The 14,384-nt window shown below is 42.9% G+C and overlaps 1 protein-coding gene across 1 annotated transcript in view; it reads right to left on the bottom strand.

Moving 5' to 3' along the window:
* Nucleotides 1-2,393: 2,393 nt before the first annotated feature.
* The window catches only part of LOC129003427 (protein-L-histidine N-pros-methyltransferase-like), a 114,687-nt gene continuing 102,696 nt past the window's right edge, over nucleotides 2,394-14,384 (bottom strand). The window contains exon 4 of the mRNA XM_054431719.1: nucleotides 2,394-2,523. Within this exon, the coding sequence (XP_054287694.1) occupies nucleotides 2,394-2,523 (130 nt within the window). The remainder of the gene's footprint in view (nucleotides 2,524-14,384) is intronic.

The following is a 14,384-nucleotide window of genomic DNA, read 5'->3' as shown; positions in this document are numbered from 1 at the left end:
TCCAGCAGGTCACCGTCCTCGGCCAGTGAGCGACCAAGCAACTGACGTATCTGAGGCTTGGAGAACACAAACATGGACCCGCGACCCAGCAGTCTGTAACATACAACAACTCTGTAACACTCAGACTAGTGACTAGTGATGAGGTCGTCACCAGCGCCCAGGTCCAGCAGATCCCCGTCCTCGGCCAGTGAGCGACCCAGCAACTGACGTATCTGAGGCTTGGAGAACACAAACCTGGACCCACGGCCCAGCAGTCTGTAACATACAACAACACTGTAACACTCAGACTAGTGACTAGTGATGAGGTCGTCACCAGCGCCCAGGTCCAGCAGATCCCCGTCCTCGGCCAGTGAGCGACCCAGCAACTGACGTATCTGAGGCTTGGAGAACACAAACATGGACCCGCGACCCAGCAGTCTGTAACATACAACAACACTGTAACACTCAGCCTAGTGACTAGTGATGAGGTCGTCACCAGCGCCCAGGTCCAGCAGATCCCCGTCCTCGGCCAGTGAGCGACCCAGCAACTGACGTATCTGAGGCTTGGAGAACACAAACCTGGACCCACGACCCAGCAGTCTGTAACATACAACAACTCTGTAACACTCAGACTAGTGACTAGTGATGAGGTCGTCACCAGCGCCCAGGTCCAGCAGATCCCCGTCCTCGGCCAGTGAGCGACCAAGCAACTGACGTATCTGAGGCTTGGAGAACACAAACATGGACCCGCGACCCAGCAGTCTGTAACATACAACAACTCTGTAACACTCAGACTAGTGACTAGTGATGAGGTCGTCACCAGCGCCCAGGTCCAGCAGGTCACCGTCCTCGGCCAGTGAGCGACCAAGCAACTGACGTATCTGAGGCTTGGAGAACACAAACATGGACCCGCGACCCAGCAGTCTGTAACATACAACAACTCTGTAACACTCAGACTAGTGACTAGTGATGAGGTCGTCACCAGCGCCCAGGTCCAGCAGATCCCCGTCCTCGGCCAGTGAGCGACCCAGCAACTGACGTATCTGAGGCTTGGAGAACACAAACCTGGACCCACGGCCCAGCAGTCTGTAACATACAACAACACTGTAACACTCAGACTAGTGACTAGTGATGAGGTCGTCACCAGCGCCCAGGTCCAGCAGATCCCCGTCCTCGGCCAGTGAGCGACCCAGCAACTGACGTATCTGAGGCTTGGAGAACACAAACATGGACCCACGGCCCAGCAGTCTGTAACATACAACAACACTGTAACACTCAGACTAGTGACTAGTGATGAGGTCGTCACCAGCGCCCAGGTCCAGCAGATCCCCGTCCTCGGCCAGTGAGCGACCCAGCAACTGACGTATCTGAGGCTTGGAGAACACAAACATGGACCCACGACCCAGCAGTCTGTAACATACAACAACACTGTAACACTCAGACTAGTGACTAGTGATGAGACCGTCACCAGCACATAGGTCCAGCAGATCCCCGTCCTCGGCCAGTGAGAGACCCAGCAACTGACGTATCTGAGGCTTGGAGAACACAAACATGGACCCACGACCTAGCAGTCTGTAACATACAACAACACTGTAACACTCAGACTAGTGACTAGTGATGAGACCGTCACCAGCACATAGGTCCAGCAGATCCCCGTCCTCGGCCAGTGAGCGACCCAGCAACTGACGTATCTGAGGCTTGGAGAACACAAACATGGACCCACGACCTAGCAGTCTGTAACATACAACAACACTGTAACACTCAGACTAGTGACTAGTGATGAGACCGTCACCAGCACATAGGTCCAGCAGATCCCCGTCCTCGGCCAGTGAGAGACCCAGCAACTGACGTATCTGAGGCTTGGAGAACACAAACATGGACCCACGACCTAGCAGTCTGTAACATACAACAACACTGTAACACTCAGACTAGTGACTAGTGATGAGGTCGTCACCAGCGCCCAGGTCCAGCAGATCCCCGTCCTCGGCCAGTGAGCGACCCAGCAACTGACGTATCTGAGGCTTGGAGAACACAAACATGGACCCGCGACCCAGCAGTCTGTAACATACAACAACACTGTAACACTCAGCCTAGTGACTAGTGATGAGGTCGTCACCAGCGCCCAGGTCCAGCAGATCCCCGTCCTCGGCCAGTGAGCGACCCAGCAACTGACGTATCTGAGGCTTGGAGAACACAAACCTGGACCCACGACCCAGCAGTCTGTAACATACAACAACTCTGTAACACTCAGACTAGTGACTAGTGATGAGGTCGTCACCAGCGCCCAGGTCCAGCAGATCCCCGTCCTCGGCCAGTGAGCGACCAAGCAACTGACGTATCTGAGGCTTGGAGAACACAAACATGGACCCGCGACCCAGCAGTCTGTAACATACAACAACTCTGTAACACTCAGACTAGTGACTAGTGATGAGGTCGTCACCAGCGCCCAGGTCCAGCAGGTCACCGTCCTCGGCCAGTGAGCGACCAAGCAACTGACGTATCTGAGGCTTGGAGAACACAAACATGGACCCGCGACCCAGCAGTCTGTAACATACAACAACTCTGTAACACTCAGACTAGTGACTAGTGATGAGGTCGTCACCAGCGCCCAGGTCCAGCAGATCCCCGTCCTCGGCCAGTGAGCGACCCAGCAACTGACGTATCTGAGGCTTGGAGAACACAAACCTGGACCCACGGCCCAGCAGTCTGTAACATACAACAACACTGTAACACTCAGACTAGTGACTAGTGATGAGGTCGTCACCAGCGCCCAGGTCCAGCAGATCCCCGTCCTCGGCCAGTGAGCGACCCAGCAACTGACGTATCTGAGGCTTGGAGAACACAAACATGGACCCACGGCCCAGCAGTCTGTAACATACAACAACACTGTAACACTCAGACTAGTGACTAGTGATGAGGTCGTCACCAGCGCCCAGGTCCAGCAGATCCCCGTCCTCGGCCAGTGAGCGACCCAGCAACTGACGTATCTGAGGCTTGGAGAACACAAACATGGACCCACGACCCAGCAGTCTGTAACATACAACAACACTGTAACACTCAGACTAGTGACTAGTGATGAGACCGTCACCAGCACATAGGTCCAGCAGATCCCCGTCCTCGGCCAGTGAGAGACCCAGCAACTGACGTATCTGAGGCTTGGAGAACACAAACATGGACCCACGACCTAGCAGTCTGTAACATACAACAACACTGTAACACTCAGACTAGTGACTAGTGATGAGACCGTCACCAGCACATAGGTCCAGCAGATCCCCGTCCTCGGCCAGTGAGCGACCCAGCAACTGACGTATCTGAGGCTTGGAGAACACAAACATGGACCCACGACCTAGCAGTCTGTAACATACAACAACACTGTAACACTCAGACTAGTGACTAGTGATGAGACCGTCACCAGCACATAGGTCCAGCAGATCCCCGTCCTCGGCCAGTGAGAGACCCAGCAACTGACGTATCTGAGGCTTGGAGAACACAAACATGGACCCACGACCTAGCAGTCTGTAACATACAACAACACTGTAACACTCAGACTAGTGACTAGTGATGAGACCGTCACCAGCACATAGGTCCAGCAGATCCCCGTCCTCGGCCAGTGAGCGACCCAGCAACTGACGTATCTGAGGCTTGGAGAACACAAACATGGACCCACGACCTAGCAGTCTGTAACATACAACAACACTGTAACACTCAGACTAGTGACTAGTGATGAGACCGTCACCAGCACATAGGTCCAGCAGATCCCCGTCCTCGGCCAGTGAGAGACCCAGCAACTGACGTATCTGAGGCTTGGAGAACACAAACATGGACCCACGGCCCAGCAGTCTGTAACATACAACAACACTGTAACACTCAGACTAGTGACTAGTGATGAGGTCGTCACCAGCGCCCAGGTCCAGCATATCCCCGTCCTCGGCCAGTGAGCGACCCAGCAACTGACGTATCTGAGGCTTGGAGAACACAAACATGGACCCACGACCTAGCAGTCTGTAACATACAACACTGTAACACTCAGACTAGTGACTAGTGATGAGGCCGTCACCAGCACCCAGGTCCAGCAGATCCCCGTCCTCGGCCAGTGAGCGACACAGCAACTGACGTATCTGAGGCTTGGAGAACACAAACATGGACCCACGACCCAGCAGTGTGTAACATACAACAACACTGTAACACTCAGACTAGTGACTAGTGATGAGACCGTCACCAGCACCCAGGTCCAGCAGATCCCCGTCCTCGGCCAGTGAGCGACACAGCAACTGACGTATCTGAGGCTTGGAGAACACAAACATGGACCCACGACCCAGCAGTGTGTAACATACAACAACACTGTAACACTCAGACTAGTGACTAGTGATGAGGTCGTCACCAGCGCCCAGGTCCAGCATATCCCCGTCCTCGGCCAGTGAGCGACCCAGCAACTGACGTATCTGAGGCTTGGAGAACACAAACATGGACCCACGACCTAGCAGTCTGTAACATACAACAACACTGTAACACTCAGACTAGTGACTAGTGATGAGACCGTCACCAGCACCCAGGTCCAGCATATCCCCGTCCTCGGCCAGTGAGCGACACAGCAACTGACGTATCTGAGGCTTGGAGAACACAAACATGGACCCACGACCTAGCAGTCTGTAACATACAACAACACTGTAACACTCAGACTAGTGACTAGTGATGAGACCGTCACCAGCACCCAGGTCCAGCATATCCCCGTCCTCGGCCAGTGAGCGACCCAGCAACTGACGTATCTGAGGCTTGGAGAACACAAACATGGACCCACGACCTAGCAGTCTGTAACATACAACAACACTGTAACACTCAGACTAGTGACTAGTGATGAGACCGTCACCAGCACCCAGGTCCAGCATATCCCCGTCCTCGGCCAGTGAGCGACACAGCAACTGACGTATCTGAGGCTTGGAGAACACAAACATGGACCCACGACCCAGCAGTGTGTAACATACAACAACACTGTAACACTCAGACTAGTGACTAGTGATGAGGTCGTCACCAGCACCCAGGTCCAGCAGATCCCCGTCCTCGGCCAGTGAGCGACCCAGCAACTGACGTATCTGAGGCTTGGAGAACACAAACATGGACCCACGGCCCAGCAGTCTGTAACATACAACAACACTGTAACACTCAGACTAGTGACTAGTGATGAGACCGTCACCAGCGCTCAGGTCCAGCAGATCCCCGTCCTCGGCCAGTGAGCGACACAGCAACTGACGTATCTGAGGCTTGGAGAACACAAACATGGACCCACGACCCAGCAGTCTGTAACATACAACAACTCTGTAACACTCAGACTAGTGACTAGTGATGAGGCCGTCACCAGCGCCCAGGTCCAGCATATCCCCGTCCTCGGCCAGTGAGCGACCCAGCAACTGACGTATCTGAGGCTTGGAGAACACAAACATGGACCCACGGCCCAGCAGTCTGTAACATACAACAACTCTGTAACACTCAGACTAGTGACTAGTGATGAGACCGTCACCAGCGCCCAGGTCCAGCAGATCCCCGTCCTCGGCCAGTGAGCGACCTAGCAACTGACGTATCTGAGGCTTGGAGAACACAAACATGGACCCACGACCCAGCAGTCTGTAACATACAACAACACTGTAACACTCAGACTAGTGACTAGTGATGAGACCGTCACCAGCACATAGGTCCAGCAGATCCCCGTCCTCGGCCAGTGAGCGACCTAGCAACTGACGTATCTGAGGCTTGGAGAACACAAACATGGACCCACGACCCAGCAGTCTGTAACATACAACAACACTGTAACACTCAGACTAGTAACTAGCGATGAGACCGTCACCAGCGCCCAGGTCCAGCAGATCCCCGTCCTCGGCCAGTGAGCGACCCAGCAACTGACGTATCTGAGGCTTGGATAACACAAACCTGGACCCACGGCCCAGCAGTCTGTAACATACAACAACACTGTAACACTCAGACTAGTGACTAGTGATGAGACCGTCACCAGCACCCAGGTCCAGCAGATCCCCGTCCTCGGCCAGTGAGCGACCCAGCAACTGTCGTATCTGAGGCTTGGAGAACACAAACATGGACCCACGGCCCAGCAGTCTGTAACATACAACAACACTGTAACACTCAGACTAGTGACTAGTGATGAGGTCGTCACCAGCACCCAGGTCCAGCAGATCCCCGTCCTCGGCCAGTGAGCGACCCAGCAACTGACGTATCTGAGGCTGCACGGCCCAGCAGTCTGTATCATACAAATTTTATATCAGGAAGCATGTAAGACATGAACATACTTAAAAGGTTTAAAGCCAATGATTTAATCTAGTATCGAGCATATAAATGTTGTCTTCTTAACGTTAATATGAATATTCTATTTTAAAAATTAACCTTTCTGTTTACGAGTAATAAGTTTTTAATTTTTTAAATTTGTTGTTTACATAACTTTTACAGGTACGTTTACAGTTTTTGTTTGCTGTCATTTCATAGATCCTTTCATACTTTTCTCAACAAAGCATTCTGTGTAAATTTCGAATCACTGGCGTAATTTTATTCGGACAAAATTCACCTATCTTACAGAGTTTCATAGTTGGCAACCACGGGGTCATATGCAATAATTAGTCTTTTCACATTTAAATGCACGTACCAACCAAAAGTGCATTGACCTAACACAAAAATAATTGATACAAATTATTTTACTCCCTCCAAAATCAACTAGCCCTCGCCCCGAGCAAGCGTCAATTTCAGCGCCAACTACCCCACATTGTCTCTAGATATGTGCATGCTTCGTTTATCACCTTTTCCATTTTCAGATGGGTCTCAAGAAGGGGGGTGTAGGGCAAATCTTATTAAATTGCCCGGGGTATTCCCCTCCCGTTCCTTAGCAACGGCCGGGCCGGGCGCTGTTTTTTAAAGATGTGTCGCACTTGAGGCGGGGTGGCGCACTTTTTGAAAGTATAATGTATTTCCACTGAGTGTGAAAACATTTTGTTGTTTTAACCCCCTCGGCCGCCCCTCACGACGCTATCACCCTCTCTCTCTCTCTGTCGCTGTCTCACTCTCTCTCGTTCACCTACAAGACACCCTACGTGTGTTCAGCTTCCTGTTATCGACTGCGTGACCTTGCATGTGTACTTGTGATATTGCAACCCCTATAACAGGTATCCCTTACTGCTTATGCGAAAAAAAAATGGAACTAGTACTTTTTTTAGATTAGATTTACAACTTCGACTCTTTCAAGATTTATGGAGGAAATCTGTTGGTTTAGAGGCATGTCTCAAATCAAAGAAATAAAATAATTTGAATTTACTTCACATAGATTATCAGTAAGGCAACAATTTTTGCTAGTTCTCCATGCTGGAAAAACTCTGTTGCAACATATTTTAAACATGTTCACTCTGATTGAAATCTAGGATCTGGGAAAATTTTCTAAATAGTGCTACTGACTTTTTTTAGACTCAAACTTGCGACCTCCTGATTCATATGAGAACAATATATCCACTCAGCTAAAGAGTATACACACGTCTATGTAGGTCTTCATACTATAAATTACATCAGGGTATTGCAATTCAATGGGAGTGAGCCTATGTGATTTCGTACACTCTACTGCTGGCTTATAAAGGTGGTTGAAATTCAATGTTTATCCTATATTACAGTTAAGTAAGATAAATCACTAATTACTTACGGGATGAAAAGTAAAGTCATGAAAAGTAAATGTCAGTACAGTATACCACAATCTCACCATTTACAAAGCTGGTTGAAAAAGCTAATTTAAGACTAAACATAAACAACAGCAAAATAAATTGTTAACTAGACAAAACACTTGATCTACCCTATTACCTACTACCATAGAGAAAAATAGTTAAATATAGAGCATCAGCTTGCGGTTACCATAGGTTCTGGCGCACACCGCTATGTAACTCGCTATGTAACGCTATGTTAACTATACGGCGCTCCCGGCAGTGTGTGTCAGTACCTATACAGTACCTGTAGTAACCATGGTAACCACGGCACGGCTGACAGTCTATATTTAATTATTTTTGTCTATACTACATACTTATTCCACTGAAATTGTTACTAGATGAGTAACAATGAGAAGTATCTGATGAGGAACACACACTTAGCAATCTCTTACCGGACGACGAAATTTCACCAATTCCAAATGGACCTTTCTTTTCATCAGAGAGAAATTCCAAAACCGCAAACCATCAAGCCATAACGGTCCATGGAACATGCTAATCCCAAACCCAATAAAGCCCGGTCACACTCGATCACAAAATGTTCGGATCTCACGGGATTTGACCAATGATAACTATGCTCTAAGTTTCTTGTTAGACAATCAAATTTCCAATTTGAAGGGTCAGCGACGATTTCGGAGCCTCCCACAGTTAATGACGAGTAACCGTGAGAACAGAAAGGATTCGTCTCGTAATTTCGACTGCCAAAACAGCGAGTACATTGTTGGCTTGCAGCATCGCAGCTTTGCTTGTTTCAATTACTGGAAATTTGGGAAATGGCGTCTGTCTATTAGAGGTAGTCGAAAATGTCTAGCTTTGTGTCACGATTGATTGTACCATCTGAATGATGATTAATCACGTTTGGTCAATTAATTAACTTGAACTGAAGGTTTATCGCGATCTTTAACTATTAATATACCACTATTGCTATTCAAATAATCAATACATTTTCAGAATCAATACATAAACCAATTGAAAGTTACTTAAACTGCTTATGAACATGATTTGAACTATAAATCGAAAAGAAACTTTAAAACGCGATTGAGTTATCGCGAAATAATAGAAAAATAGTTTTGAACAATTAAATAACAGAGTGAAACCTTTTCTAAAATTACAAAAATGATATTTATAAGTAAAAGTAGGTATACAAATATAGTATTTTCAGGGTGTCCACAGAAAATCGTCCATTAATTTCCATGACTTTCCATAACTATCCATTACCTTTTACCATTGATTTCCATGACTCACGAACTTTACTCGAAAACTATAATGTATCATACACACACGAATAATACTGTCTAGAAAAGTTATTTCACAGAAAATACTGAAATATGTATTAACAGATAACAATGGAGTACAATAGGTACAACAATGAACTAATACCAAAACAAAACTCATAAACTAATACAACTGTAATAATTTGAATTGACTAGATCATTGAATGGTCCCCTCAAATCCATCCAACATTGAAGATTTCCATGATTTTCCATGACTTTCCATGACTATCCATGACTTTCCATAATGTGGACACCCCGAGTTTTCTTTCCATTATTAAAGTACGATTACGGGAACACTAAAATCATTTTGAAAACTACTTAACTTTCCTTAACCTGAGTAATGAGTATAAATTTCAGACCTCTAGCTAGTCCAGAAGTTGGAGGATTAGTGATGAATCAGTCAGTCAATGAGGGATCTGACTTTTGTGTTTAAAACACGGGAACTGTGTTAAAATTACAGAATACCATAAATTAGAATGCAAATATATTTTCCTATACAATTTTTAATAAAATAAAGAAAATCTAATACCGTATTGATATATAAGTATGTACAACATATTAACTTGTTAAAAATATCACTTACAAACATACATTAATTACAATGTTCGTCGCACAATTTCCTAAGAAGGGGTAGAAACCTCCCTTAATGTACAGACTCGATTTCCCGCGCTTGTACAAAGTTCCAAACGGCATTTCCTCAAGTTCCGGTACACCTTACGTGATTCCACCCCCCTTACCTTACCACAACCCCCGACACGTATACAAAACCACGCATACAATTCTACTACACAGGGTGTCCCGGAACTCTCTACCAAAATTTTAGAGCATTGTTCCTAAGTAAGAAACATATATAAATACCATATATTGTCCGGAAGTCACTATTTATTCACACAGCCATCATTTATTTTTTTTCACTTATTACTTTTTTCTAAAGAATGTTTTCTGTGCTCTCTGGTTTTAACATACAAAATTGAAAATTTTTGCAAACGTTCATGACATTTACACAAAGCTAGCAAAAAATTATGACAGTTTTCCAAATTTATAAATCAAAATGGCGGTCTTTTAAAATATCGTTTCTTAAATAACTAAAAAACCGTTGATTTTACAAGTTTTACAAGAATAACTTTTTTAAGGCAATTTTATTACAAAGACTGCTTCCAGCATGCGCTGCAACTAACCTCCAGAGGACACGTATCACTAAAGCTGCCATATCTCAGTTAATATTCGTCCAATTTAAATAAAATAAGGTATTAATCGATTTGTAAATATCGATCAATAACCTTCCTTAAACAAGTTATTCTAGTAAAATGTTTGTAAAATCAACGGTTTTTGACTTATTTAAGAAATAAAATTTTAAATGGCCGCCACTTTGTTTTATGATTTTGAAAAATTTTCATTATTTTTTCTATCTTTGTCTAGTTGTCATAAATGTTTGTGCAAAGTTTCAATTTCTTATATTAAACCATTAAAAAAACAATAAGTAAAAATACAAAATGATGGCTGTGTAAGTAAATAAGGACTTCCGGACAATTTAAATATGGTATTTACATATGTTTCTAACTCAGGAACAATACTCTAGTATTTTGGTAGATAGTTCCGGGACACCCTGTATACAACCGTTTGTTCTGGCATGAGTAATTACAGTAGCACCAATGGTAGTAATTGTTAAATGAGGTAATTTTCTTAATTAAGTAGGGATTTAACTTGAAAGATAACTCAACGTTAGTAATTAAGCAATAGGTACTGAAACAAACATATATATGAAACGAATAGATTGAAGGAAAATATACAGTATAGGACTTAAAGAACCATTTTCGGTTGGTAAATTTAGATTAGTCTAAGTAAGGTAGTTTTAGATATTTACATAAATAATTTGAGTGGGAGAATAAATCAATTTTCAGCCAATTGCGTTCATAGTGTGTTCTGGTTTTCTTTGAACCATTAAATATCACTTACCTTAATGCAAATAGAATATTAAAATGGGATTTTGCGAAGATATCACCCACATTCAATTACTTGGTTTTTTCTTATTTCCCGAAAAATGGGTTGTTTCAAGAGTTGTTATTTAAATAACCGAAGAGTAAATCACCTTAAGAGTATACTTAAGTACAATTATACAAGAAGATATTAAAGAATCTATTCTGATACATAGTTATGAAGGGATTTTGTTCAATGTATCTACATACTAAACAAAGTGGATACGTTGTACATACATTACCAGAAACGTTGGAAAAACTTCGCAAACCCAAATTATTTGAATTAAAAGCTTTTGCAAGAAATGTGTTTTAAATCGCTCCAAAATAATAAGCTGTGCGAAGCGTGCCAGAGGTTTAATGGCCAAATCCCGTCTGATAGGCTCTTTACCCTGGCTTACCCTTAATTTACCTCCGGGTTTGTATGCAGATGAGTCACTTCAATCTTACTAAGACAGCGACGTCTTCTGCGGATTGTTTCAATTATCATCAACTTCAACCCCCCTAACCCACCCCTAGCAGCAATGAACCGTCCTTTCTTTGTATCTTAGAAAGAACTGTTAAAATAATCGACTTATGATTAGTATGACACATATTTGCAATGGTAGGTATTGTGAATCTAATTTTTAATTTAATTTGGAAACTGCCATAAAAGTAATTTTTAGGATAAAATGCATAAGAAAATCTATCTTTGGCATCATTATTCTACGCGTAGCGAAACATTAAAATTTTTAAATATATTTCCTAAAAATTCAAAACAAATCTTCGACTATTGAATGTAACCAATCCCTCAACAATTCTATGTAATGACTAAACTTGTCAAACGTACCAATTTGGAATAATTTTGTGACCCGTGGAAATATGGCAATCGTATTAATTTTACTACCCCCCCCCCCCCATCCCCTTAAACATTGTGTTGATGGTCTATAATCAATGTAATGTTTACTGTGATCTGAGTAGCTTAAATATAAACTGATTGTTACAATATTAAATCAGCTGTGTACATTGTTACAATTTGCTAAAACACATGTTCACTTATAGGTAGGTTTTTAACATTTTGAAAATCGACAATCGCAATGTTTTCTTTGTGAATTGTAATCGAATACCTTTCAAAAGTATCTTTCCCCAAGAATATATTTACAAATTTCCGGCTACAACCTCAAGTCAAAAAATTTGTACTGAAAAGTTAGTCTTTCAATTTAACTAACTAGGATCATGATTGTCTGGTAAAACTGTCCAAAAGTTACATTTCACCGACTTGACCAATAAACTTAACTAACTCTTATCTCCAGATACATAAAATACCAAATTACCAACCAATCATGTTCACCCCAACCACCAAAACCCTGAGGAACACGATTCAAATTAACCTTCCTTCTAGTAAAGGCAATCAAATTAAAACGCCATTAGCGCAAACAGGATCAATAAAGACATCGGGTATGCAGAATGAGCCACACATGTCGTTGCTATGGTAACCAAGGAGCTGTGGGGGGGGGGGTAAGGGGGTCCTTATGCCTGTCAGTGACAGTAGGTGAACACCCGTGCAACAATTAATGACCTTCGCCTCACCTATGGCAGAAACAATGCTGGAATTGTACACTAGAAATGGTTAAAATAATACTCAAACAACGTTTGAGATGTTTATAATCTTTTTTGTCATATTGCATCATTAGCAGGTTTAATACAAGCATTGTGGGTCTAAAAAAATCTAAAAGTATTTTTAGTCCCAAGGGAATAAAAGTCATCTGTTGTAAACATCGTCACCAATCGCATGTATCGGAATTGTGTCCAGATTTATTTAATCGGTTGTAGCTTATAACTGAATTCTTGTCAATAGTTCGACATATCGATAGTACGATAGTATAATGCACACTAATCGAAGTAGACGAAAAAAAGTATTTTTAACTGTTTTCAAGGGCACTTCCATATTGCTAAGGGTATAGTATCATTTTATTAAATAACTTCTTAATCAGCATTATGCGTGTTATTAAATTTACGGAAAGTAAATAAAAGAAACGTCTTATAACACTTAACACGTATATTTAGGCTAACACTGTTACTCACTAGACGGTAGATATACATAAAACATGGTTTAAGTGGTGATCGATTTTAATTGGACACTCATTGGAGACCCAATAGGACCCTGATGATTGGAGTGTCCAATCGAAATCGATCACCACTTACCATCTTTTATGTATATTTACTGTCTTGTGAGTTAACAGTATAAGTGTAAATATATGTTTTAAGTGTTATAAGAAGTTTCTTTTATTTACCTTACGTATCATTTATTAAGAGCCTAATGAAATCGTATCTGAACCCAGAACGATCTTGTTTGGAATCGTAACAGCGAACTTGTTTGAAGACTAGCACTAATAACTACTCGGTCACACAGACAGTTCGATAATGTTTACAATTTTCACACATAAATTACACGAAAATAAATTTGCAAAAACACTCTCCTGTAACGTTTCCAATTTTAAAACATTTTACAAATAATTCAACTTTAAGAGGTTCAGGCTTAATTGCTTCACTTTGGACTCTTTGAAGACTTAAAAGACGTTACTAAGTCTTGAAGACTTAAAATACATTACTAAGTCTGGGAGACTTAAAATAAGTCTGGAAGGGAAAAGAGAAAGGTCCGAGTTACTAATGCTTTGAATTTTTCAAGCCCAATTAAAAACGACGGCGAAACAGCAAAGGGCAATAAAGGTAGGGGGGCTTTGAGGGGCGTATAACATCCGCGCTTCATTTCAGCCCTATAATATACGGAGTTCATGTTTTATGTAAAGTCAGAAGATGAGAAAGGAGAGAGGGGAAAAGTTAGCGAATATGGAAACACGGCCAGACCAAGAAAATTATAAACAGCAATAAAGTTTTATTATGTAGCGAGTTGTGGGTTGGCCGGGCGATATTTTGTCGGTCTCTGCGACTGTCTGTGTGTAAACGCATGATGAATCTTGGCTCAGTGTTGTGGTGATAATAATGGATGTATAGGTAATGGATTGATTGATAACGTATTGATTGGAAAATTAATTTAAGTAAAAAAATATATACACACCGTTACATAATATTAAATATTTGAATGATTGTTCACCTTTAGTTTAACACCATGTGACTAAAATGTAATACTTATAAAACTCGGACTACACTGTACTATTTGTTGTTTTGTAAATTATTCTATAATTTTACACTTTGCTGCGTATGCCTTTTGTTGTATAGCCATAGGTAACGTAATAATACGTCCATGATATTACTGTAATGAAATGTTGGGTATAGATTGTATACTTAGGTAGCTAAGAGGTACCGAATGGTTATAGTAATTACACTGTAATCAATAGATCGTCGGGTTCGATCCTGAGATAAGACAATATATTTTACATGCAAAAAATCGATTTTTTATAATCAAACAGAGACACATA

The sequence above is a fragment of the Macrosteles quadrilineatus genome, unplaced genomic scaffold, assembly GCF_028750875.1.
Source record: "Macrosteles quadrilineatus isolate MER2022 unplaced genomic scaffold, UCM_ALF_1.0 Scaffold_9__3_contigs__length_116548681, whole genome shotgun sequence".
Lineage (NCBI taxonomy): Eukaryota > Metazoa > Arthropoda > Insecta > Hemiptera > Cicadellidae > Macrosteles > Macrosteles quadrilineatus.
This window is presented reverse-complemented; position numbering and strand designations above follow the sequence as displayed.